Raw genomic sequence first — 26,533 nt, forward strand, 5'->3', positions numbered from 1 at the left:
TATGATCAATAACTTTCATGTCTAGAGAGCTTAATGGACAGTGAAAGTGTTTAAACTCAGAAGTTGCTGCGGCCACTGTGTAGCAATTCTGCAGATGTGGGGTGTCGGAATGCACAATGGACATGAATAGATGCAGGTGATCAGACAGGATTCTTACGTACTTGTCACCTGTCAGAGTCGTATATAGACGTGTCAGCGATCCCTTATCACTCAAACTCCATACGCCCCAGACCATTATAGAGCTTCCACCAGCTTGAACACTCCCCTACTCACATGTAGGGACCATGGATTCATGAGGTTGTCTCCATACCCGTATGTGCTCGATACAATGAAACGGGACTCGTCCGACCACGCAACGTGTTTCCAGTCATCAACAGCTCAGTGTCGGTGTTGACGCGCCCAGGCGAGGCGTAAAGCTTTGTGTCGTGCAGTCATCATGAGTGGGGCTTCGGCACCGAAAGCCCAAATCGATGATGTTTAGTTGAATAGTTCGCACACTTACACTTATTGGGCCCAGCATTGAAATCTGCAGCAATTTGCGGAAGGGTTGCACTTACTTCACGTCGAGCGATTCTCTTCAGTCGTCGTTGGTCCCATCTTGCACGATCTTTTTCCAGCCGCGGCGATGCCGGAGATTTTATGTTTTGTCGGATTCCTGATATTCACGGTACACTCGCGAAAAAGTCGTACGGGAAAATCCTCACTTCATAGCTACTTCGGAAATGTGTCCCATCGCTCGTGCGCCGACTATAACATCACTTAAATCTTAATAACCTGCCATTGTAGCAGCAGTAACCGATCTGACAACTGCGGCAGACACTTATGTAGGCGTTGCTGACCGCAGCGCCGTATTCTGCCTGTTTGCATATCGCTGTATTTCAATACTCGTGCATATACCACTGTCTCTGGCGCTTCAGTGTAAGTAACAATCGACGGTGTGATTGTGGTTTCTGTATACTGAAGGATTGACCAAATAGTGTTGTTTATAAATACTGAACGTGCGGAAGCCCCTTATGTACTGAGGGTGCTGGGAAAGATACGGGCACGAAGGCTTGAAAACGGAGATTTGCGAATTCCTCTAGCTCCAGGAAGGCCTTCCTTCGTGCAGAGGGATCGGAGCCGAAACTACCTGGAAAAGGTAGTGTCCGGAAATCGACGGTAGACCCTACTGTCCACACATCTCCATGTCCACCTTTCTCCGGTATCTGTGTCATGTAGTGTGGGCAATACTGGAAGACGCAGAAACCAAACTCGATTTATGGAGTGACCATTCTAAAATAGCACAAGGAAAGAATAATTTACAAACTGGAATTGAAACGAATCTGCCTTCACAGCTCAACTACTACCTGAAATATCTATTAGAAGCATGAAATTGATGTGGAATATACGTACACAAATACATACAATTATTTTTATACCATGTATGGATAAATATAATATTACACTACTGGCCATTAAAATTGCTACACCAAGAAGAAATGCAGATGATAAACGGGTATTCATTGCACAAATATATTATTCGCTTGGATGGCGTGTACTGGTACAGCTGCCCATGCAGCTTCAACACGATACCACAGTTCATCAACAGCAGTGACTGGCGTATTGTGACGAGTCAATTGCTCGGCCACCATTGACCAGGCGTTTTCAACTGGTGAGAGATCTGGAGAATGTGCTGGCCAGGGCAGCAGTCGAACATTTTCTGTATCCAGAAAGGCCCGTGCAGGACCTGCACCATGCAATCGTGCATTATCCTGCTGAAATGTAGCGTTTCGCAGTGATCGAATGAAGGGTAGAGCCACGGGTCGTAACACATCTGAAATGTAACTTCCACTTTTCAAAATGCCGTCAATGCGAACAAGAGGTGACCGAGACTTATAACCAATGGCACCCCATACCATCACGCCGGGTGATAGCCAGAATGGCGATGACGAATACACGCTTCCAATTTGCGTTCACCGCCATGTCGCCAAACACAGATGCGACCATCATGATGCTGTAAACATAACCTGGATTCATCCGAAAAAATGACGTTTTGCCATTCTTGCACCCAGGTTCATCGTTGAGTACACCATCGCAGGCGCTCCTTTCTCTGATGCAGTGTCAAGGGTAACCGCAGCCATGGTCTCCGAGCTGATAGTCCACGCTGCTGCAAACGTCGTCGAACTGTTCGTGCTGATGGTTGTTGTCTTGCAAACGTTCCCATCTGTTGACTCGGGGGTCGAGACATGGCTGCACGATCCGTTACAGCCATGCTGATAAGATGCCTGTCATCTCGACTGCTAGTGATACGAGGCCGTTGGGATCCAGCACGGCGTTCCGTATTACCCTCCTGAACCCACCGATTCCATGTTCTGCTAACAGTCATTGGATCTCGACCGACGCGAGCAGCAATGTCGCGATACGATAAACCGCAATCGCGATAGGCTACAATCCGACCTTTATCGAAGTCGGAAACGTGATGATACGCATTTCTCCTCCTCACACGAGGCATCACAACAACGTTTCACCAGGCAACGCCGGTCAACTGCTGTTTGTGTATGAGAAATCGGTTGGAAACTTCCCTCATGTCAGCACGTTGTAGGTGTCGCCACCGGCGCCAACCTTGTGTAAATGTATTGAAAAGCTAACCATTTGCATATCACAGCATTTTCTTCCTGTCGGTTAAATTTCGCGTCTGTAACACGTCATCTTCGTGGTGTAGCAATTGCAATGACCAGTTGTTTAGAAGCGTTTGTACAGGTATGTTGCTTTCCACGAGATTCTATAAATTCATCATTTGACATCGATGTTTTGGAGGCGATTATTATCGCTCAAATACTTTTAGAAATCGGTACTGAGACAGAAGTGAATATCGGCGGTGGGCAACATCGCAAATCTCTACCCTCACTCAGCACATCTGCCTCGAGTTCTACAGACCCGAAGATGGGAATCTCGCCGCGCGAATGTCGCAAACCGCGAAACGGCCTCAGTAGTTTCATAACGCTCGCTGGAGTGGGTTCTGTCAAGTTCTGCACGGACTGATCTTGACCGCTTTTTCCAGCGCACCAGCGAGGCCAACTAGACGGCAAAGACGTCGGATCGCTACCGCCGCACTCCCAGCTCACGGAACGAGTTCTGCTGGCGTCAGGGGACCAGAGGCCGTCCACCGCCCCTGAGGGCCACAAATGCAAGTTAAACACTTGCTCGCTCAATCCGTGTGCCGGGACAGACATCGTACGCGAAACTGGAACCCGCCCGCACTAACAGACAACCTTCCTCGCGGACGCTCACAACCTTGTTAGTTACTTACTTGCCTACATGTTCCATAGAGCATCTGAACGATTCTTTTACGGAAATGATGTGGAACGAGTCAGTTCATACGACCTGTGTACATGATTAGTGTTAACATTAATGAACACATTATCATTTTTAGCTCTGTTCATGAACTACACTTAATATTTTTTAATTATTTGCTTTTATTTCTTTAGTTTTTTCTGTCAATCAGTTTTTAAGTAGAAATTCGTAAGTGGAATAGAAGGAGTTGTCCAGGAGAAATGATTTTAAATTAGATTTAAAATTTGCTTCGCCACCTGTCAGACATTTTACATTATCGGGCAAACGATCAAAAATTTTTGTTGCTGCATATTGAACTCTTCTCTGAGCTACTGATTGCTTTAACAACTGGTAACAAACGCCATTTTTCCCCCTAGTGTTGTAGGCATGTACATCATTGTTCTTCTCAAACTGGGATTGATTATTTATGACGAATTTCATTACTGAACATATAGGGTGTTCCAGAAGTGATGGTCTGAATGAATATTCAGGGATATGACAGTGATCATTCGAAGAAAAAAAGGTGAGTAAACATGAGCTCCAAAACGCATACCTTGAGAACTATGACCAATTCTTGATCTCCGATACTGTGAAACAAATCTCTTCTACTGAAAGCTCTTTGCTTTCTATATTTTGGGAAGTGGACCAAAAGAAGGAAAAAATGTCCAATAAACACGTATTCTTAAATGCATACTTTAAAAGCTATGAGCACTTGTTCATCTTCGCTTGTTTACTGGACATTACTTTCTTCTTTTGATCCACACTACCACTTTCCAAAACATGGAAAGCAAAGAGCTTTCAGTAGAAGAGATTTCCTTCACAGTATCTAAGGGCAAGAACTGCTCATAGCTCTCAAGGTATGCGTTTTAGAGGCCATGTTTACTTGACTTTTTTGCTTCGAATGATCATTCCTGTCATATCCCTGAATATTGACCATCACTTCTGAAACACCCTGTATGTTAAAATGCTTATCTCCTTCAAGAGGTACCTACATGGCGTCCGTGGGTGAACACCACATATTATTCTTGCTGCTCGCTTTTGTGCAATCAGTACTTTCTTTCTAAATGATGACTTATGCCAGAAAATTATTCCGTACCTCGTTACTGAGTGTAAATATGCAGAGTATGTCTGGAGGTTGCTACGTTTGTTTCCAAGATCAGCAACTGTATGAACAGCAAAAGCAGCTGAACTTAATTGTTTGAGAAGATCGTTGATGTGCTTCTTCCAGTTCAAGTTTTCATCAATTTGCACATCTAAAATTTTGGAACATTCTATCCTTTCCCCGATGTTATTCAATCTGTATATTGAGCAAGCAATAAAGGAAACAAAAAAAAAATTTGGAGTAGGAATTAAAATCTACGGAGAAGAAATAAAAACTTTGAGGTTCGCCGATGACATCGTAATTCTGTCAGAGACAGCAAAGGACCTGGAAGAGTAGCTGAACGGAATGAACATGGTCTTGAAAGGAGGATATAAGATGAACATCAACAAAAGCAAAACGAGAATAATGGAATGTAGTCGAATTAAATCAGGTGATGCTGCGAGAATTAGATTAGGAAATGAGACGCTTAAAGTAGTAAATGAGTGTTGCTATTTGGGGAGCAAAATAACTGATGATGGTCCAAGTAGAGAGGATATAAAATGTAGACTGGCAATGGCAAGGAAAGCATTTCTGAAGAAGAGAAATTTGTTAACATCGAGTATAGATTTAAGTGTCAGGAAGTCGTTTCTGAAAGTATTTGTATGGAGTGTAGCCATGTATGGAAGTGAAACATGGACGATAAATAGTTTGAACAAGAAGAGAATAGAAGCTTTCGAAATGTGGTGCTACAGAAGAATGCTGAGGATTAGATGGGTAGATCACATAACTAATGAGGAGGTATTGAACAGAATTGGAGAGAAAAGAAATTTGTGGCACAACTTGACTAGAAGAAGGGATCGGTTGGTAGGACATATTCTGAGGCATCAAGGGATCACCAATTTAGTATTGGAGGGCAGCGTGGAGGGAAAAAATCGCAGAGGGAGACCAAGAGATGAATACACTAAACAGATTCTGAAGGATGTAGGTTGTAGTAGGTACTGGGATATGAATAACCTTGCACAGGATAGAGTAGCATGGAGAGCTGCATCAAACCAGTCTTAGGACTGAAGACCACAACAACAACAACTATCCAATTTACTGACTCCTGTTCGGGTGCTACATCAATTGTTCATACGACTTTATTTGTTGTACAGAACTGACTGTAGTGTGCTTTTTTCAAAATTTAGGAAGTGTCCATTTTCAGAGAACCAAGTAATAATGCTTTGGAAAATATCATTTCTCTCTAATGGGATTCATTATGACACTAGTATCGTCTGCAAGACGTACCAATATTGCTTGTTGAATGCTAAGTGGAAGGTCACTCACATGTAAAGGAAGAGGAGTTGACCCAAAATTGAACCTCTGTGTTTTATTCCCAGTTATTTACATTTTCTACTTTTCTGATATTGTCTGTCTTATTCAGCAAAATATTTTGCATTTTCGTCAACTATGATTCAAGCCAGCTGTGTGTAAAGCCATAAATTCCACAAAACTTGAGTTTTTCTAAGAGAGTATCATGATATACACACTCAAACACCTTGGAAAAATCACAAAAATACTAACTGGCGATGTATTATTATTTAAGGTTTTTACTATTTGATGAGTCAATATGCAAATAGGATTCTCAGTTGAGCAGACCTTCTGGAATGCAAACTGTGACGTGCTAAGTAAACTGTTTCCAATTAAGTGTGCGACTACTCTTGAGTACATTACTTTTTCGAATATTTTGGAAAAAGATATCAATAAGGAAACTGGACGATAATTGTTTGCCTGTCTTGTCACCTTTCTTACGAAATGGTTTAATAATTGCCTGTGTCAGTGATATATTGCGTGTATCACTAAGGACGTTACTTATTAACTTGGAACAGCTTCCATCAACTCCACAACCTATCTGAATCAAAATATGCTTTTTCTAATTCTGCCTGGTGAGCACAATTCTTTTTTCGCTGTTCAACGATTTTCTTGCCTAGAGTACATAATCTAAAACTCCATGGAAGAGCCTTATCTGACACTTTTTTTTTGCTTTCACGCTGCTTTCTCTCCAGTAAAATACCAACCCACAGCTCCGACGAGTTACCCCCAAACCAATCAACCGACGGCGACATCTAGATTTGTCACGCATGGCGCTACTGTTACAGTAAACTAAAAAGAACTAAAACATACCTAAACTGTAATAAAGTAATAATTAGTAAAACCTTATCTTTCAGTGAGTTGTGCAGCTAACTTCCAGATGTCAGGCAGACGTAGAATAACATAATCGAAGTTCGTTGAACGTAGGTAATACCAGACACAAAATGAGAGAAAAAGCATGATATTTTGTAACAATAGTCTTAAACCTGCGCTAACAGGAAATTATTTAAAGCCCTGTAATGGATCCAAGAAAATATTTGATATCTGGAAGAACGTAGCGTTCCAAAGGATTGGAAAAGGGCACAGGCCATCCCCGTTTTCAAGAATGGACGTCGAACAGATCTGCAGAACTATAGACCTATATCACTAACGTCGATCAGTTGTAGAATTTTGGAACACGTATTACGTTCGAGTATAATGACTTTTCTGGAGACTAGAAATCTACTCTGTAGGAATCAGCATGGGTTTCGAAAAAGACGGTCGTGTGAAACCCAGCTCGCGCTATTCGTCTACGAGACTCAGAGGGCCATAGACACGGGTTCACAGGTAGATGCCGTGTTTCCTGACTTCCGCAAGGCGTTCGATACAGTTCCCCACAGTCGTTTAATGAACAAAGTAAGAGGATATGGACTATCAGACCAATTGTGTGATTGTATTGAAGAGTTCCTAGATAACAGAACGCAGCATGTCATTCTCAATGGAGAGAAGTCTTCCGAAGTAAGAGTGATTTCAGGTGTGCCGCAGGGGAGTGTCGTAGGACCGTTGCTATTCACAGTATACATAAATGACCTTGTGGATAACATCGGAAGTTGACTGAGGCTTTTTGCGGATGATGTTGTAGTATATCGAGAGGTTGTAAGAATGGAAAATTGTACTGAAATGCAGGAGTATCTGCAGCGAATTGAAGCATGGTGCAGGGAATGGCAATTGAATCTCAATGTAGACAAGTGTAATGTGCTGCGAATACATAGAAAGATAGATCCCTTAACATTTAGATAGAAAATAGCAGGTCAACAACTGGAAGCAGTTAATTCCATAAATTATCTGGGAGTACGCATTAGGAGTGATTTAAAATGGAATGATCATATAAAGTTGATCGTCGGTAAAGCAGATGCCAGACTGAGATTCATTGGAGGAATCCTAAGGAAATGCAATCCGAAAACAAAGGAAGTAGGTTACAGTACGCTTGTTCGCCCACTGCTTGAATACTGCTCAGCAGTGTGGGATCCGTACCAGATAGGGTTGACAGAAGAGATAGAGAAGATCCAACGGAGAGCAGCGCGCTTCGTTACAGGATCATTTAGTAATCGCGAAAGCGTTACGGAGGTGATAGGTAAACTGCAGTGGAAGACTCTGCAGGAGAGACGCTCAGTAGCTCGGTATGGGCTTTTGTTAAAGTTTCGAGAACATACCTTCACCGAAGAGTCAAGCGGTATATTGCTCCCTCCTACGTATATCTCGCGAAGAGACCATTAGGATAAAATCAGAGAGATTAGAGCCCACACAGAGGCATACCGACAGTCCTTCTTTCCACGAACAATACGAGACTGGAATAGAAGGGAGAACCGATAGAGGTACTCAGTGTACTCTCCGCCACACACCGTCAGGTGGCTTGCGGATTATGGATGTAGATGTATATGTAGATTCGGTGAACAGAGATTAAAAAATGGTTCAAATGTCACTAAGCACTATCGGACTTAACATCTGAGGTCATCACTCCCCTAGAATTATAACTACTTAAACCTAACTAACCTACGGACATCACACACATCCATGCCGAGCCAGGATTCGAAACTGCGACCGTAGCTGCTGCGCGGTTCCGGACTGAAGCGCCTAGAACCGCTCGGCCACAGCGGCCGGCGAACAGAGATTAACAGCAGCTTGTAAACACACCACTGATTTTCACTTAACGCAGGCTTTAAATCGCAGAAGGCAAGGAACGAATGAAAACCCTAAAAATCACAATATTTATAACAACAGTATTACACAGGCATAATCCGGAAATCATGGCGAGCACTGCACTGTATTCAAAACATCTCGTTACGCTACGGCACTGCCGTTGTTTACGTCCAAGAGCTTCAGTGCGACAATTGCCAACTGACAGGTTGACAGAGACATCCCCGACAGCCTCCGACCTCCACGTTCTACGATGGGGTGTGGACGTCCAACACCTTGGCGCCTGGTGGTAGCTCCACTGTCCTTCAACCACTTTCCATAGATACTCACGACTGTAGCACACGACATGCTTCGCCGCTTCCGAGATGCTTGTTCGCAGGCCTTACGTTCCTAACGGCAGTGTGTTTCCCCATTTGCAGCTCGTAGAGTTGCTACACTGACTGCCCATTCGCCTCTGCGCCGCTTATATACTTCCCTTACAGCGTCGTGTGCCTGTAAAGGGACCAGGGCGGCCTTCAGTCTCGCTGTGGGCGGTGCTTATAATGTTTTGGATCATCAGCGTACGTCATCATTTACAGTTCTAGTGCTCACTGTTCAGCGCACATTGCTGAATATGGGGCTCTGCAGCAAACAGCTCCCACCTGTTCTCATGTTGATCCAAAACTCCGTCCGAACAGGCTTCGAAAGGCCCAAAAGTACCGACCGACTGAACCGTGAAAATTTACTTACAAAATCTTTTCTTAAAGAATTTACTTTATTTACTAGCGATTCATCAATAACATTAACACATTTAATCACACTAGGTGAGCGTGGAAGTAGTTGCCAGGAAGTAACTGATGGAAAATGAAATTACTTTTAACAAATGTGAATTTTATTCCTAAAAGCCTTTTCAAAAACAGATTTAAAATTATAAGCAGAAAAGCACCCTCGAAATATCAAGTTACAATTTTATTTAGAGGCAGAAAGAACACATTAACAGTATGAGCCTTCGGGCTAAGAAGCTTGCCTGCTCCCTTTCAACACGGCCGTAGTCATGACCGCTCACAACAACCTCTGAGATAGTAGAGCAAATCTGCAACACACCAGATTAGCTTAAACTAAAAAATTTTTAACAACTCACACAAACACGTAAACTATGCACCCAGTAAGAGGGATGGAAATGGTATAATACTCAAATTATTTGCCACCGAAAGTGCAATTTTTTTTTTTTTTTTAAAGGACTGTTGCGGTGGAAGGGTGGCAACCTTATTACCTAAAATGACTATTTAAATAAAACCCATAAAATGCACACTTACATAAAATGTACAACATGCTCCACATTACACATTCACCACCTCGCAAGATGATAGGCAAAATAAAAACATATTTCAAGAATTCGGCCTTTAAGCAATAAATTCGTTAACACCGAATCCGACAAACAAGACAGTGGCAGCTGTTTACGTACGGCAGACAGACAGACAGACAGACAGACACTAACTGGCTAACAAATGCGGACGAGAGACAGACGAGCAAGCTGGGGACGAGAGACTGACCAAGAACACAAGTAGAATTTAACAGGTAACTGAAACAACATATCACTAATCACTTAACTTCTAATAAACTGCGATTTCTGGAGAAGACCTGGCGCAGCACCCCCAGATCGCTCTCCCAAACCATCCGCTGCCAGCCGCTTCAACGGACGCAGGAAGGCGCGCCGATCTCCCGTCTCACGGCGCCGCAGCTCGCACCGGCCAGACCGACGTCGTGGGTTGACTTCTGTTGCTCTCGTGTCGACCGCGAAGCCACTACCCCTCGCTATACGGCGCGGCCCATTGGACTCACGTGGCGACCTCACTTGCGCCGACGCTCAAGACGGACAAGTCATCTTGTGTCCCAGTGCGCGACCGACCAACCGATCGATCCGACCGCCAATGCCCATTGCCTGAGCAAACTCGAGCAGACTGGCGGCCTAACACATACTAGCACTCCGGACGACCGACAGACACTAACCGCCTCACCAATGCGGACGAGTGATAGACACAGGCTAACTTGGCTCTTGGCTGACCAACTGTCCAGACTCGCCCAGACTGACAGACTGCCCTGGCTGACCAGCTACCTCCGACTGACTAGACTCGCCGTGACTGACAGACTGACCCACTGCCGAGCTTTTTTTTTTTCATCAGTCTACTGACTGGTTTGATGCGGCCCGCCACGAATTCCTTTCCTGTGCTAACCTCTTCATCTCAGAGTAGCACTTGCAACCTACGTCCTCAATTATTTGCTTGACGTATTCCAATCTCTGCCTTCCTCTACAGTTTTTGCCCTCTACAGCTCTCTCTAGTACAATGGAAGTCATTCCCTCATGTCTTAGCAGATGTCCTATCGTCCTGTCCCTTCTCCTTATCAGTGTTTATCAGTGTTTTCCACATATTCCTTTCCTCTCCGATTCTGCGTAGAACCTCCTCATTCCTTACCTTATCAGTCCACCTAATTTTCAACATTCGTCTATAGCACCACATCTCAAATGCTTCGATTCTCTTCTGTTCCGGTTTTCCCACAGTCCATGTTTCACTACCATACAATGCTGTACTCCAGACGTACATCCTCAGAAATTTCTTCCTCAAATTAAGGCCCGTATTTGATAGTAGTAGACTTCTCTTGGCCAGAAATGCCTTTTTTGCCATAGCGAGTCTGCTTTTGATGTCCTCCTTGCTCCGTCCGTCATTGGTTATTTTACTGCCTAGGTAGCAGAATTCCTTAACTTCATTGACTTCGTGACCATCAATTCTGACGTTAAGTTTCTCGCTGTTCTCATTTCTACTACTTCTCATTACCTTCGTCTTTCTCCGATTTACTCTCAAACCATACTGTGTACTCATTAGACTGTTCATTCCGTTCAGCAGATCATTTAATTCTTCTTCACTTTCACTCAGGATAGCAATGTCATCAGTGAATCGTATCACTGATATCCTTTCACCTTGTATTTTAATTCCACTCCTGAACCTTTCTTTTATTTCTATCATTGCTTCCTCGATGTACAGATTGAGGAGTAGGGGCGAAAGGCTACAGCCTTGTCTTACACCCTTCTTAATACGAGCACTTCGTTCTTGATCGTCCACTCTTATTATTCCCTCTTGGTTGTTGTACATATTGTAGCTGACCCGTCTCTCCCTATAGCTTACCCCTACTTTTTTCAGAATCTCGAACAGCTTGCACCATTTTATATTGTCGAACGCTTTTTCCAAGTCGACAAATCCTATGAAAGTGTCTTGATTTTTCTTTAGGCTTGCTTCCATTATTAGCCGTAACGTCAGAATTGCCTCTCTCGTCCCTTTACTTTTCCTAAAGCCAAACTGATCGTCACCTAGCGAATTCTCAATTTTCTTTTCCATTCTTCTGTATATTATTCTTGCAAGCAGCTTCGATGCATGAGCTGTTAAGCTGATTGTGCGATAATTCTCGCACTTGTCAGCTCTTGCCGTCTTCGGAATTGTGTGGATGATGCTTTTCCGAAAGTCAGATGGTATATCGCCAGACTCATATATTCTACACACCAACGTGAATAGTCGTTTTGTTGCTACTTCCCCCATTGCACTTGAACAGGCAACTTTTCCACTTTCCCACCAGAGGGAGACACCAATGCTGCGATTGCCACAGCGGCGCCACCGCCAAAAGCGGAGAGCGACTACTTCACACTACGCGCTGCGGCGTGCTCTTCAAAACAGCAAATTTTACCACGGCTCACCAACCACCGTGTCATCCTCAGCCACGAGGCGTCACTGGATGTGGATACGGAGGATCATGCGGTCAGCACCACGCTCGCCTGGGCTTTCTCACTTCTCGTGGCCAAAGGCGCTGCTTCTCAGTCAGGTAGCCCCTCAACGGACCTCACAAGGGCTGAGTGCACACCGCTTGCCGTCCAAGTGCGAGCAAACCCCAACAGCGCTTAACTCTCTCAGCGCCAAGCCCATAGACTCTACGGGGCCGCGCTCCGTTCCAAAAGCACCAAGCCCGAAGGTTCCACGGGCCAGCCTACTTTGTTGATTAAAAAGCGCTGCCCGTTGTTTACGCACCTCTATTGATATACGATGTTTATACTGTTATTTATTACACTCATGCTCATAAATTAAAGATAATGCTGATATATGGTGTTTACGCACCTCTATTGATATACGATGTTCATACTGTTATTTATTACACTCATGCTCATAAATTAAGGATAATGCTGATATATGGTGGAACAACGCTCTGGTGGGCGGTTTGCGAGTTTAGATCACCTCCGGGTATGGTTCAAATGGCTCTGAGCACTATGGGACTTAACATCTATGGTCATCAGTCCCCTAGAACTCACCTAAGGACAGCACACAACACCCAGTCATCACGAGGCAGAGAAAATCCCTGACCCCGCCGGGAATCGAACCCGGGAACCCGGGCGTGGGAAGCGAGAACGCTACCGCACGACCACGAGCTGCGGACCCCTCCGGGTATGACCATGCGGTGCATTTTACCTGCATTCGTCGCACGGTGATGCTGGCAGCAGTCCACATACGCAGAGCTGTGTTGGTGCATGTCACAGTACGGTGCAGCAAGTAAGGGTGTAGAAGTTTTCAGACGTTCTAATGGTGACTGTGTGTTGAAAATGGCTCAAAGAACACATATTGATGACGTTATGAGGGGTAGAATACGAGGGCGATTGGAGGCTGGTCAAACACAGCAGGTCGTAGCACGGGCCCTCCGTGTCCCACAAAGTGTGATCTCAAGGATGTGGCAACGACTCCAGCAGACAGGAAACGTGTCCAGGCGCTACAGTACGGGACGTCCACAGTGTACAACACCACAAGAAGACTGATATCTCACCATCAGTGCCCGCAGACGGCCACGGAGTACTGCAGGCAGCCTTGTTCGGAACCTTTTGCAGCCACTGGAACAGTTGTCTCCAGACACACAGTCTACAGACGACGGAACAGACATAGTTTATTCGCCTGGAGACCTGCAAGGTGTATTCCACTGACCTCTGGTCACAGGAGAGCCCGTAAAGCCTGGTGTCAAGAACACAGTACATGGTCCCAGGTTATGTTCACAGACAAGTCCAGGTATAATGATTCTCGCTGGTTTTCATCTGGGGAGAACCAGGAACCAGATACCAACCCCATGGAACCTGTATGGATGTCGTGGTTTGATGGTGTGGGGTAGGATTATGATTGGTGCACGTACACCCCTGCATATCTTTGACAGAGGAACTGTAACAGGTTAGGTTAATCGGGACGTCATTTTGCACCAGTATGTCCGCCTTTTCAGGGGTTCAGTGGGTCCCACCTTCCTCCTGATGGATGATAACGCACGGCCCCACCGAGCTGCCATCGTGGAGGAGTACCATGAAAAAGAAGATATTGGGCGAATGGAGTGGCCTGCCAGTTCTCCAGAGCTAAACCCCATCGACCACATCTGGGATGCTCTCGGTCGACGTATCGCTGCGTTCTTCAAATCCCTGCAACACTTCAGGAGCTCCGACAGGCACTGGTGCAAGAATGGCAGGCTATACCCCAGCAGCTGCTCGACCACCTGATCGAGAGTATGCCAACCCGTTGTGCGGCATGTGTACGTGTGCATGGTGATCATGTCCCATATTGATGTCAGGGCACATGCGCAAGAAACAGTGGCGTTTTGTCGCACATGTGTTTCGGGACGGTTTTCTAAACTTATCACCAATACCGTGGACTTACAGATCTGTGTCGTGTGTGTTCCCTATGTGCCTATGCTATCAGCGCCAGTTTTGTGTAGTGCCACGGTGTGTGGCACCACATTCTGCAATTATCCTTAATTTGTGAGCATGAGTGTAGTTGCACGAAAAGATGGCGTCAATGCGACTCTTGTTTCCGCAGTATTTCGTTCGTTATCAGGCATTGTTTTTACCGGTGGGCAGAGCACGTTATTGATATCTGTGTAAGAGAAATAGCGTGCCGTGATTTAAGTGATGAAGAAATTGCCGATCTGCTGAATTTTGGAGATAATGTCGACGCTCTATATAGTGAAGATGATTTGGGCGACACAGGTGTCTGAAGGCAACTACAGTACAGTGTGTGCAGGCACTGAACTGTAAAATGGTGGCGGAAACTGTTTTTTCATTTGCTCGTACTAGGAGTATCGAATGCCTTTTGCTTACACTGTTCATTTCAGACAAAGAAAATGACACTAACTTGATTTCATTACCAGTCTTTCCAAAAGTTATCCTTCGCGAAGTGTGACAATTGTGTGCTGCAGTGTACCTGACAAGAGTAGTTGACTGCAATGTTGGATGATGATAGGAAGGAGAGGGTGAAACGTGAGACCGGCACACAGCCTACTAACTACTCTCGGAGAGCGCCAAGGAGGCGGCCGAGCTTGATGCGCCCACGCATACAACGGACCTTCGTCAGCACTGTGCCGGTGCCTCGCTTCAAGAGTCAATGCGGAGAGATTTGGAATTCGACCCAGAACATTGTCGCGAAGTGTGGGGGTCGGGAACTTTACACAACCACCTTTGCTCCCCTTCAACGTAAAGGCAAACGGAAAGCAGCGAACAACACGCGGCGTATCCTGACGGTTACCCATCCACCTACTGGTCATGCCCGACACTGCTTAACTTCGGTGATCTGAGAAGAACCGCCGTGTTCAATGAGGCATGGCCGTTGGGTTGAAGAGACGTGTTGGCAACGGTGAAGCTGTGAGGACTGTTCGCTAGTCGTTATTGCGTAGCTCAGGGGACACAGTTTTAACCTGCCAGTAAGTTTCAAAATCAGCTGCATTTTTCATAAACCATGCATCTTTCTAAATATGTAATAACTCGAAGCGACAAATTTGAACAAATATGAATTTTATAAAGATGCACATAAAATATATACCTCGATAAAAGTAACGAAGTGACTGGCCGTCTTTCATTTCATCAGAGGAGGCGATGTTGTCGGTTCACATCTGTATCCACACAAATATGAGTGAGGCAGCGACAGCTGGGAGTTTCCATCCTGGATACATTCACACGCTTCACAGAGAAACAGTGCAAACAACGAAACGGAGTAGCAACTAATTAACTTTCCATAACTGGGATTCCAAGTCATGTAAATTTTTTTGAAAGACGTCATGTTTACGCCAGTGACTGTTAAGCTTTTTATTTCCACTATTGCAATTTCGTCCTTAGGCCATTATCAAGTGCAGATGTTTTGGCTTTAAGCCGTGTTAACTTTGTACAAGCTGACACATCTATATGTCGTTGTCAGCGTTACGAATGTATACAGGATGGTCCATTGATAGTGACCGGGCCAAATATCTCACGAAATCAGCATCAAACGATAAAACTACAAAGAAAGAAACTCATCTAGCTTGAAGGGGGAAACCAGATGGCGCTATGGTTGGCCCGCTAGATGGCACTGACATAGGTCAAACGGATATCAACTGTTTTTTTTTAATAGGAGCCCCCATTTTTTATTACATATTCGTGTAGTACGTAAAGAAATATGAATGGTTTTTTTGGACCACTTTTTTCGCTTTGTGATAGACGGCGCTGTAGTAGTCACAAACGTATAAGTATGAGGTATCACGTAACACTCCGCCAGTGCGGACGGTATTTGCTTCGTGATACATTATCCGTGTTAAAATGGATCGTTTACCAAATGCGGAAAAGGCCGATATCGTGTTGATGTATGGCTATTGTGATCAAAATGCCCAACGGGCGTGTGCTATGTATGCTGCTCGGTTTCCTGGACGACATCATCCAAGTGTCCGGACCGTTCGCCGGATAGTTAGGTTATTTAAGGAAACAGGAAGTCTTCAGCCACATGTGAAACGTCAACCACGACCTGCAACAAAATATGATGCCCAAGTAGGTGTTTTAGTTGCTGTCGCGGTTAATCCGCACATCAGTAGCAGACAAATTGGGCGAGAATCGGGAATCTAAAAAACGTCGGTGTTGACAATGCTACATCAACATTGATTGCACCCGTACCATATTTCTATGCACCAGGAATGCATGGCGACGACTCTGAACGTCGTGTCCAGGTCTGCTACTGGGCACAAGAGAAATTATGGGACGATGACAGATTTTTTTCACGCGTTCTATTTAGCGACGAAGCGTCATTCACCAAGAGCGGTAACGTAAACCGGCATAATATGCACTATTGGGCAACGGAAAATCCACGTTAGCTGCGACAAGTGAAACATCGGCGACCTTGAGGGGTTAATGTATGGTGCGACATTATGGGAAGAAGGTTAATTGGTCTCCATTTTATCGATTGCAATCTAAATGGTGCAATGTATGCTTATTTCCTTTTAATGTTCTACCGATGTTACTACAAGATGTTTCAATGCATGACAGAATGGCGATGTACTTCGACCATGATAGATGTCTGGGACATAGCTCGCGTGCGGTTGAAGCGGTATTGAATAGGTGGATTGGTCGTCGAAGCACCATACCATGGGCCGCTTGTTCACCGGATCTGACGTCCCCGGATTTCTTTCTGTGGGGAAAGTTGAAGGATATTTGCTATTGTGATCCACCGACAACGCCTGACAACATGCGTCAGCGCATTTACAGAAGGCGAACTACTCGCTGTTGAGAGGAATGTCGTTACACGAATTGCCAAATGCATTGAGGTTGACGGACATCGTTTTGAGCATTTATTGCATGAATGTGGTATTTACAGGTAATCACGCTGTAACAGCATGCGTTCTCGGAAATGATAAGTTCACAAAGGTACATGTATCACATTGGAACAACCGAAATGAAATGTTCAAACGTACCTACGTTCTGTATTTTAATTTAAAAAACCTATCTGTTACCAACTGTTCGTCTAAAATTGTGAGCCATATGTTTGTGACTATTACGGCGCCATCTATCACAAAGCGAAAAAAGTGGTCCAACTAAAACATTCACATTTCTTTGCGTACTACACGAATATGTAATAAAAATGGGGGTACCTATTTTAAAAAACGCAGTTGATATCCGTTTGACCTATGGCAGCGCCATCTAGTGGGCCAACCATAGCGCCATCTGGTTTCCCCCTTCAAGCTAGACAAGTTTCGTTCTCTGTAGTTTTTTCGTTTGACGCTTATTTCGTGAGATATTTGGCCCGGTCACGATCAATGGACCACCCTGTATAACAGCAAATGACAACGACATATAAATGTGTCAGCGTGTATAAAGTTGAAATGGCTTAAAGCCGAAAGTTCTGCACTTGATAATGCCCTAAGGCCGAAATTGCAATAGTGGAAATAAAAGGTTTAACAGTCACTGGCTTAAACATGACGTCTTTCGAGTAGCAACTGTTACTTTGGCGGTATCGAGTGTCGTCTGGGGTAGCAGAGGGATGTGACGATGTTGGACAGAACAGAAGTCGTGACCGAGGTCAATCTCTGACTCGTCCTTGCAGTGGTAGTTGTCCTGTAAACAACTATCTGTCCATCACTATGTTATCCTGCTCCAGGTACAGTACATAGCCTGTATTGACGCACGCCAAAATCCGCCCTGTCAGCGGATATTGAACAGTAGATAGTTGATGAATTGGAAAGAGTGGTTTGTTTTCGCCAAGGTGAACGGAACAGCTCGGTGTGTCACGTGACACACAGTGCTGGCCGTCAGGGTGACGGTCGAGCTCAGACTGGGCAAGACGCGGCCAAGTGCCGGCACGAACGGTAACGGTCATGTTGTGGATGGCAGACGCATGGGGGGGGGGTCTACAACTAGTGTGGTAGGCTGGACGCTTAATGCCGGATCGAAGATGCGCAGCGATGGTTTCTGTCAGGGGAGAACCGCTTCTTCTATTAGGTCTACAACTTTGTTTCCGCCGTTTTGCAATAGACGACAGTATTGGCAAGTGGGGTTCAGGTGGTTGGTCATAGGCGTAAAACAATAAGCTTAGGCATCTGTAAACATAATACCATAAAAATATTAGTCGATTTGTGATTGCATCATACGGTTATTCTCGATTAAGTGTGTCGACTTACGTACCCATTTCTCGCCATTTGCGGGAAGTTTTAATTTTCTGCTTCAACATGAAGAAATCTGCGGCTGTGGCTCTTAAAATGCTGGGTAAGACCAATGGTGAGGGAACTATTAGTGGAAGAACGTGCAGAGAATGTTTTCAACGCCTTAAGAACGGTGATTTTGATCTCGAAGCCCGGCAGGGCGGTGGAAGACAGAACGTTTTCGTGGCTACTGAAACAGACGAAGACAGCCACAGGACATCATTATCGAAAGCAATTGATGCGTTCGAACCCAGCACTGAAACACAAACGGCCATAATACAGTGATAGACACGTAAAGGTAATTTTGCAGCAGGGCAGTGCTCGACCCCATGTCGCAAAACCCGACAAAATATATGTGGAAGCGTTGAAATAAGAACTCCTATCCCTCCCGCCGTGTTCTCCATACGTTGCTCTCTCTGACTACCACCTATGTCGATCAGTGGCATACAGTCTGGATGACCAGCACTTCCGATCATACGAACAAGTGCAAAATTGAATAGATTCAGTCCAGTTCTTCCACCACGGGATTCGTATGTTATCCGAAAGATGGGAGAATGCAGTGGCCGGCGATGGGCAATACTATGAATTATAATTTTTTTGTGACTCTTCAAGCTTTCCCGGCGGATGTGTTGTAAATAGTCTTCACGGGTTTGCCGCCGGATCACGTTGTGCAGATTCCACAAGATGGTTCAACCTTGCTCGTGGCTAGGTATGACTAATTTTTTTGTAAGTTTTTCACAATAAAGCCCCAAACTTCGAGAAAAAACGGCGGAAGCAAAGATGTAGACCTAGTAGTATCTGAGTCAGCAGGCGTGGACAGTGACGTCTTCAAGACAGGGGTCACTGTCAACTATGACAGTTATAGGAAATCTTCCGAAAACTGATAGAAGGCAATTGGTAAGCAACCGCACCATCTGGAACCTCCTCCTCACTGTCGGCTAAAGCAGTTACCATCTCTTCTGTGTACCTCTGCCTACATTGCATCTCAATCAGCAATTAAACTTTCGACCTTTCAAAAATGGTTCAAATGGCTCTAAGCACTGTGGTACTTAACATCTGAGGTCATCAGCCCCCTAGACTTAGAACTACTTAAACCTAACTAACCTACGGACATCACACACATCCATGCCCGAGGCAGGATTGGAACTTGCGACCGTAGCAGCAGCGCGGTTCCGGACTGAAGCGCCTAGAACCGTTTCAACCTTTGCCAACGAGTTGATTCATTCATCACACTACATGTTTCGGAAAGTATCGGCCATTTTCATGTGTGCCGAGATGGAATAATAAGATTATTACCACGAAAGCGTCTCCGAAACACACTACTGAGACAAAAAGAAAAAAACGACCACTGGCTTAGTGGTGTGTCGGTGCACCTTTAAAAAGCAAGAAAGCAGCGATTCCGCGAGGCATGGTTGCCGCAATTTCTTGGTGTTTCCAGAGGCACGTGGTACCATACGCATACGTACAGGTCGTGCAGTTCCTGTAAATTGCGATCGTGTGGTTTGTGGGAGTCGATTTGGCATCCGATAGTGCCCCAGACGTGTGACATCGGGTCAAGATCAGTCGAATTTGGCGACCAGGACATCAACGTGAGTTCTCTATCATGCGCCTCAAACCACTTAAACATGATTCCGGCCTTGTGTCATGAATATTAATCATGCTGCATGATGGCATCCTCGGAGAATATATCAAGCATGAAATGATGCATTACGTGTAGTTTATTGCAAAACTGTCCGCCCCTGGTAGCTGCGTGGTCAGCGCGACGGAATGTCATACCTAACGGCCCGGATTCGATTCCCGGCTGGGTCGGAGATTTTCTCCGCTTAGGGACTGGGTGCTGTGTTGTCCTTATCATCATCGTTTCATCCTTATCGACACGCAAGTCGCCAAAGTGGCGTCAACACGAAAGACTTGCACCAGGCGAACGGTCTACCCGACGGGAGGCCCTAGCCACACGGCATTTCCATTGCAAAACTGTGCAACGAGAGAGAACCTTTTATGAATGCAAACCAAGTTCGTATTTCTGTAGAAACTTTAAAACAACCATGTAATTGTAAACATACACCATTTACAATGAGTAGTCGAAAAATAATGCAATACGTGTCTTTTCTGGCTCAATTTAGTTTGAAAAAAAATATGCGAAATTCGTTGTAGGACACCGTGGAATACTCCCGCTCCAGTCCCTATAGCCGGTCGGAGTGGCCGAGCGGTTCTAGGCGCTTCAGTCCGGAACCGCGCTGCTGCTACGGTCGCAGGTTCGAATCCTGCCTCGGGCATGGATGAGTGTGATGTCCTTAGGTTAGTTAGGTTTAAGTAGTTCTAAGTTCTAGGGGGCTGATGACCTCAGATGTTAAGACCCATAGTGCTCAGAGCCATTTGAACCAGTCCCTATAGTGTCATGAAGTTCCGATAGGTGGCGGCTCCGTAGGTAACCTTCAGAATGGGTCCGTAAAGGAGGTGCGTTTCTTTTGGCGGAAAACCAGAGAATCCGAGATATTTATCGGCGCTTGTAGAATGTCTATGGAGACCTGGCAGTGCACAAAAGCACGGTGAATCATTGGGCGAGAGTGTGTGATCATCACAACAAGGTCGCGCAAACCTGTCCGATCTCCAAACTACAGGCCGGATCTCGCGCCTTCCGACTTCCATCTTTTTGACCGAATGAAGGATGCACTCTGTGGGGAGGAGTACGCGGACGGTTGGGACGTTGTTGATGCAGCAAGACGTTCGCACCTACGTTGACCAGTAGAGTGGTACCATGCGAACACACAAGGCCCCCCGGTATGGGGACGTAAGATCGTCACATTGAACGGATATTCTGTTGAAAAATAGAGTTTTGTAGCCTGAAGGGTGGTGAATAATATGGTGTTTGGAATTCTGAATGAAACCAATTTCTTTCAGAAAAAAAGTGTTGCATTACATACTGAGCGCCCCTCGTATAACGCGTGCAAGATGCCAAGAAAATTATTTCTTCTCCCTGTTTCTTTTTATGATGAAAATCATCCCAGCACCGTGTAAATCATCAGTTGTAAAATAACAAAGCATCTAATTTGATACACAATTTTCTCGTGTACGCCTTACATTCCAATCCTCGAAATATATTTGCAATCCCAAATTTTCCTTTCAGTGGTTCAAATGGCCCTGAGCACTGAGGTCATCAGTCGCCTAGAACTTAGAACTACTTAAACCTAACTAACCTAAGGACATCACACACATCCATGCCCGAGGCAGGATTCGAACCTGCGACAAATTTTCCTTTGCCTTTCCTTTTCATGCCTTTTAGAGAAAATGTTAATAAATTACAATATATTGAGTAGCGCTTCGGTTGATTCGCTCTCTAACGTAAAAACTGGAAATTAAAGAAAAAATGTTTCCGCCTAGGGTTTCGACCCGGAGACCCTAGGATTACCGTCCTGTTTTCATTCCTTCGCTCCAATTGCTGCTCGAAAACTGTGGTAACATAAATAGCTCGTGCCTGGACCAAGCATGGGCATTATGCGAAAAGAAGACGACATTTACAGTTTTACTCACGTAAAGCTGAAATCAAGCACTGATTTTAGCGTAGCAAATGAACGATTTCCTGTACTAGTACTACACATGCAACAGCTCAGTTAATCTAATTTCTCCGAAATTCCATATTTTAATGCAGTGTTTACAATTTTTCACATTTCGCAGGCGCAAGCATAACATATAGTTTGAAGTATCATATTAATTGTATTTTTTTCTTTTTGCATGCGACAAAGTTACAGTTCTTCAGCGAATTCCTATATTTGCTGCACCGTGAGACATTTAATTTGCGGTTTCCGCAGAAGCAGAAAAGGAAATATCATTTTGGCATGAAGCATTTAGTTTTCTCACGACTGCTCAACGATATGCGTGAAATGTTTTATTATACTTTTAGAAGAAATGACATCCCTTTCTACCCATATGCCCGGATTTTACACAAAATAAGCTATTATGTTTTATAACTTTTACTTAATTCGGTACAGATACCGAAACAATATCAACACAATTTGTACAATATATTAGAAAACTAGTTACAGAGAAAACTTTTGTGGTGAAGTAGATATTAAAATTGCGTCATCTAAAAATGTTCGCCATTCATCGAGTTTTAGATCTGATGATCAATGTATTTTATTAGGAGATAAGATATATAATGATTCTTATCATTCAGTTCGTATTATTTAAACACTAACTATCCTTAAATGCACTGAAGCGCCAAAGAAACTGGTATAGGCATGCGTATTCAAATACAGAGATATGTAAACAGGCAGAATGCAGCGCTGCGGTCGGCAACGCCTACATAAGACAACAGGTGTCTGCCGCAGTTGTTAGATCAGTTACTGCTGCTACAATGGCAGGTTATGAACATTTAAGTGAGTTTCAACGTGGCGTTACAGTCGGCGCATGAGCGATGGGACACAGCAACTCCGAGGTAGCGGTGAAGTGGGCATTTTCCAGTACGACAATTTCACGAGTGTACCGTGGATATCAGGAATCCGGTAAAACATAAAATCTCCGACATCGCTGCGGCCGGAAAAAGATCCTGTAAGAACGGGACCAACGACGACTGAAGAGAATCGTTCAACGTGACAGAAGTGCAACCATTCCGCAAATTGCTGCAGATGTCAATCCTGTACCATGAACAAGTGTCAGCGTGTGAACCATTCAACGAAACGTCATCGATATGGACTTTCGGAGCCAAAGGCTTACTCGTGTACCCTGACTGCACAACCCAAAGCTTTACGCCTCGCCTGGGCCCATCGACACCGACATTGGACTGCTGATGACTGGAAACATATTGCCTGGTCGGTCGAGTCTCGTTTCAAATTGCATCGATCTGACAATCTCATGAATCCATGGACCCTGCATGTTAGCAGGAAACTGTTCAAGCTGGTGGAGGCTCTGTAATGGTGTGAGGCGTGTGCAGTTGTAGTGATATGGGACCCCTGATACGTATAGATACGACTCTGTTAGTTGGCACGTACGTAAGCATCCTGTCCAATCACCTGCATCTATTCAAGTCCATTGTGCATGCTGACGGACTTGCGCATATCCAGCAGGACAATGCGACACCCCAAACTTCCAGAATTGCTACACAATGGCTCTAGGAACACTCTACTGAGTTTAAAAACTTCCGTTGGCCGCCAAACTCTCCAGAAATGAACATTATTGAGCGTGTATGGGATGCCTTGCATCGTGCTGTTCAGAAGAGATTGTCAATCCATCGTACTCTAACGGATTTCTGGACAGCCCTACAGGATTCATGGTGTCAGTTCCCTCCAGCACTACTTCAGTCGAGTCCACGCCAAGTTGTGTTGCGGGGGCCCTACGCGGTATTAGGCAGGTGTGCCAGTTTCTTTGGCTCTTCAGTTTATATATATCTTTAATTCACAAATTTACAATTTGTACAGAAACCAGATGGCAGTTATAAGCGTCGAGGGACATGAAAGGGAAGCAGTGATTGGGAAGGGAGTAAGACAGGGTTGTAGCCTCTCCCCAATGTTATTCAATCTGTATATTGAGCAAGCAGTAAAGGAAACAAAAGAAAAATTCGGAGTAGGTATTAAAATCGATGGAGAAGAAATAAAAACTTTTAAGGTTCGCCGATGACATTGTAATTCTCTCAGAGACAGCAAAGGACTTGGAAGAGCAGTTTAACGGAATGGACAGTGTCTTGAAAGGAGGATATAATACGAACATCAACAAAAGCAAAACGAGGATAATGGAATGTAGTCGAATTAAGTCGGGTGATGCTGAGGGAATTAGCTTAGGAGTTTTGCTATTTGGGGAGCAAAATAACTGATAATGGTCGAAGTAGAGAGGATATAAAATGTAGATTGGCAATGGCAAGGAAAGCGTTTATGAAGAAGAGAAATTTGTTAATATCGAGTATAGATTTTAAGTGTCAGGAAGTCGTTTCTGAAAGTATTTGTATGGAGTGTAGCCATGTACAGAAAAACATGGACGATAAATAGTTTGGACAAGAAGAGAATAGAAGCTTTCGAAATGTGGTGTTACAGAAGAATGCTGATGATTAGATGGGTAGATCACATAACTAATGAGGAGGTATTGAATAGAATTGGGGAGAAGAGGAGTTTGTGGCACAACTTGACTAGAAGAAAGGATCGGTTGGTAGGACATGTCCTGAGGCATCAAGGGATCACCAGTTTAGTATTAGAGGGCAGCGTGGAGGATAAAAATCGTAAATGGATACCAAGAGATGAATACACTAATCAGATTCAGAAGGATATAGGCTGCAGTACGTACTGGGAGATGAAGGAGCTTGCTCAGGATAGAGTAGCATGGAGAGCTGCATCAAACCGGTCTCAGGACTGGAGACCACAACAACAACAACAATTCACAAAATAACTTAAGAAGAGAAGAAGTTTTTCGTTTCAGTAACTAGCCTCTATACTAGACGCCTATTTTCTTCTTAGGCTACATTTTTATATTTTTTTAAATTTTATTTTATTTATTTCTTTATGTATTTTACAGTATCGGTGTCGCCCATTGCAAACAAATATTTCGTTGCTGTGCGAGCTCCACAGATTCTAAGCAGTAACTAATACTTGTATAAGCCTTTTCGAACTACTTGGAGTGGAAGGCGATATGCAAGGCTTGTCAAACTTGCAGTTAGACCCTACGCCGCCTACCTGCTTGATCTTGGCGGTGAGGATGGCGGGGAAGGCGGCCCAACGCAGCACCAGAGCGACCGCCAGCAGGGCTGCTCCCGCCGCCAGACCCCACCAGAGGCTGCGCCGCCCGCAACCGCACACTCGAGCCGACAGCATCGCGCGACAGACAGACAGCACACGCGGAGACAGCACGCGACACAGCAACAGCACACAAGCGACGCCGCACGCCGACTGGCGCCCGCCGAGCCGCGCCAACAGCTGATGCTCGCCTCGGCGGGCGGTGTGCGCACGCGCGAGCAGTACGCTGTTACGTCATTGGCAGAGGCGTGTGCTGCGGGCTGCATAACCGACAGGGGAAAGGCCGGTCCATTCCCAATGTTCTAACCCGCGCCGATGTACGTCGCTACCAGCTTCGTGCGTCCACACGATTAAATGTGCTGTCGACTGGACATCTGTGTGCCCGAAGTAGAAGTATCAGCTTCACAGCAAATAACCTAACCTAAAATATTACGTGATACGAAGCGAATCGTAAAAAAGTTGATTGTCATCTCCAAACAATCAAGCTTCAAAGACGAAGCTTACTGATGGTATTGTCCGCCCCCGGTAGCTGAGTGGTCAGCGCGACAGACTATCAATCGTAAGTGCCCGGGTTCGATTCCCGGCTGGGTCGGAGGTTTTCTACGCTCAGGGACTGGGTGTTGTGTTGTACTAATCATCATCATTTCATCCCCATCGACGCGCAAGTCGCCAAAGTGGCGTCATATCGAAAGACTTGCACCAGGCGATCAGTCTACCCGACGGGAGGTTCTCGTCACACGACATTATTATTATACTGATGGTATTAGTCCTCTACCTTTTCTTTTTTAAGCGATGGATGACTTGGAGTAGTCCTTATTTTTAGACGTCTGTATTTCGGTAATTCATGGGAGGTTCCACCTCCAAAATCACCTCGCCTTGTCATTCTGGAAACACCTCTCACACAATAGTTTCCTCGACCAGTTCACAGTTCAGCCAAAACTGACAATTTGAACTGACAGAACGGGTCCGTAATTAGTAAGTCTGAACAATCAAAATTCCTAGGTGCTCAAATAGCTAGCATGGAAAGCCCATGTTCAGGATCTTGTTCAGAAACTGATTCTTGATACATCTAACATTAGAAGAGCATCTACAGTAACTAATGGTCCAACACGAACATTAGTCTACTCTGCTAATTTTAAATCGCTTTTGACATGCGGCATTGTCTTTTGCGATAACTATTCCCATATACAAAGGGTACGTTTGGCTCAGGAAGGGGCAGTTGGAGTAACATGTAATGTACACTACTGGCCATTAAATCTGCTACACCACGAAGATGACGTGCTACAAACGCGAAATTTAACCGACAGGAAGAAGATGCTGTCATATGCAAATGATTAGCTTTCCAGAGCATTCACACAAGGTTGGCGCCGGTGGCGACACCTACAACGTGCTGACATGAGGAAAGTTTCCAACCGATTTCCCA

At 44.9% G+C, this 26,533-nt stretch overlaps 1 protein-coding gene across 1 annotated transcript in view; it reads right to left on the bottom strand.

The window, feature by feature from the left end:
* The window catches only part of LOC126175095 (sensory neuron membrane protein 1-like), a 357,930-nt gene extending 332,656 nt beyond the window's left edge, over positions 1-25,274 (bottom strand). The window contains exon 1 of the mRNA XM_049921638.1: positions 25,051-25,274. Within this exon, the coding sequence (XP_049777595.1) occupies positions 25,051-25,188 (138 nt within the window). The 5' untranslated portion in view covers positions 25,189-25,274. The remainder of the gene's footprint in view (positions 1-25,050) is intronic.
* Positions 25,275-26,533: the final 1,259 nt, after the last annotated feature.

This window comes from Schistocerca cancellata, chromosome 3 (assembly GCF_023864275.1).
Source record: "Schistocerca cancellata isolate TAMUIC-IGC-003103 chromosome 3, iqSchCanc2.1, whole genome shotgun sequence".
NCBI classification, from domain to species: domain Eukaryota; kingdom Metazoa; phylum Arthropoda; class Insecta; order Orthoptera; family Acrididae; genus Schistocerca; species Schistocerca cancellata.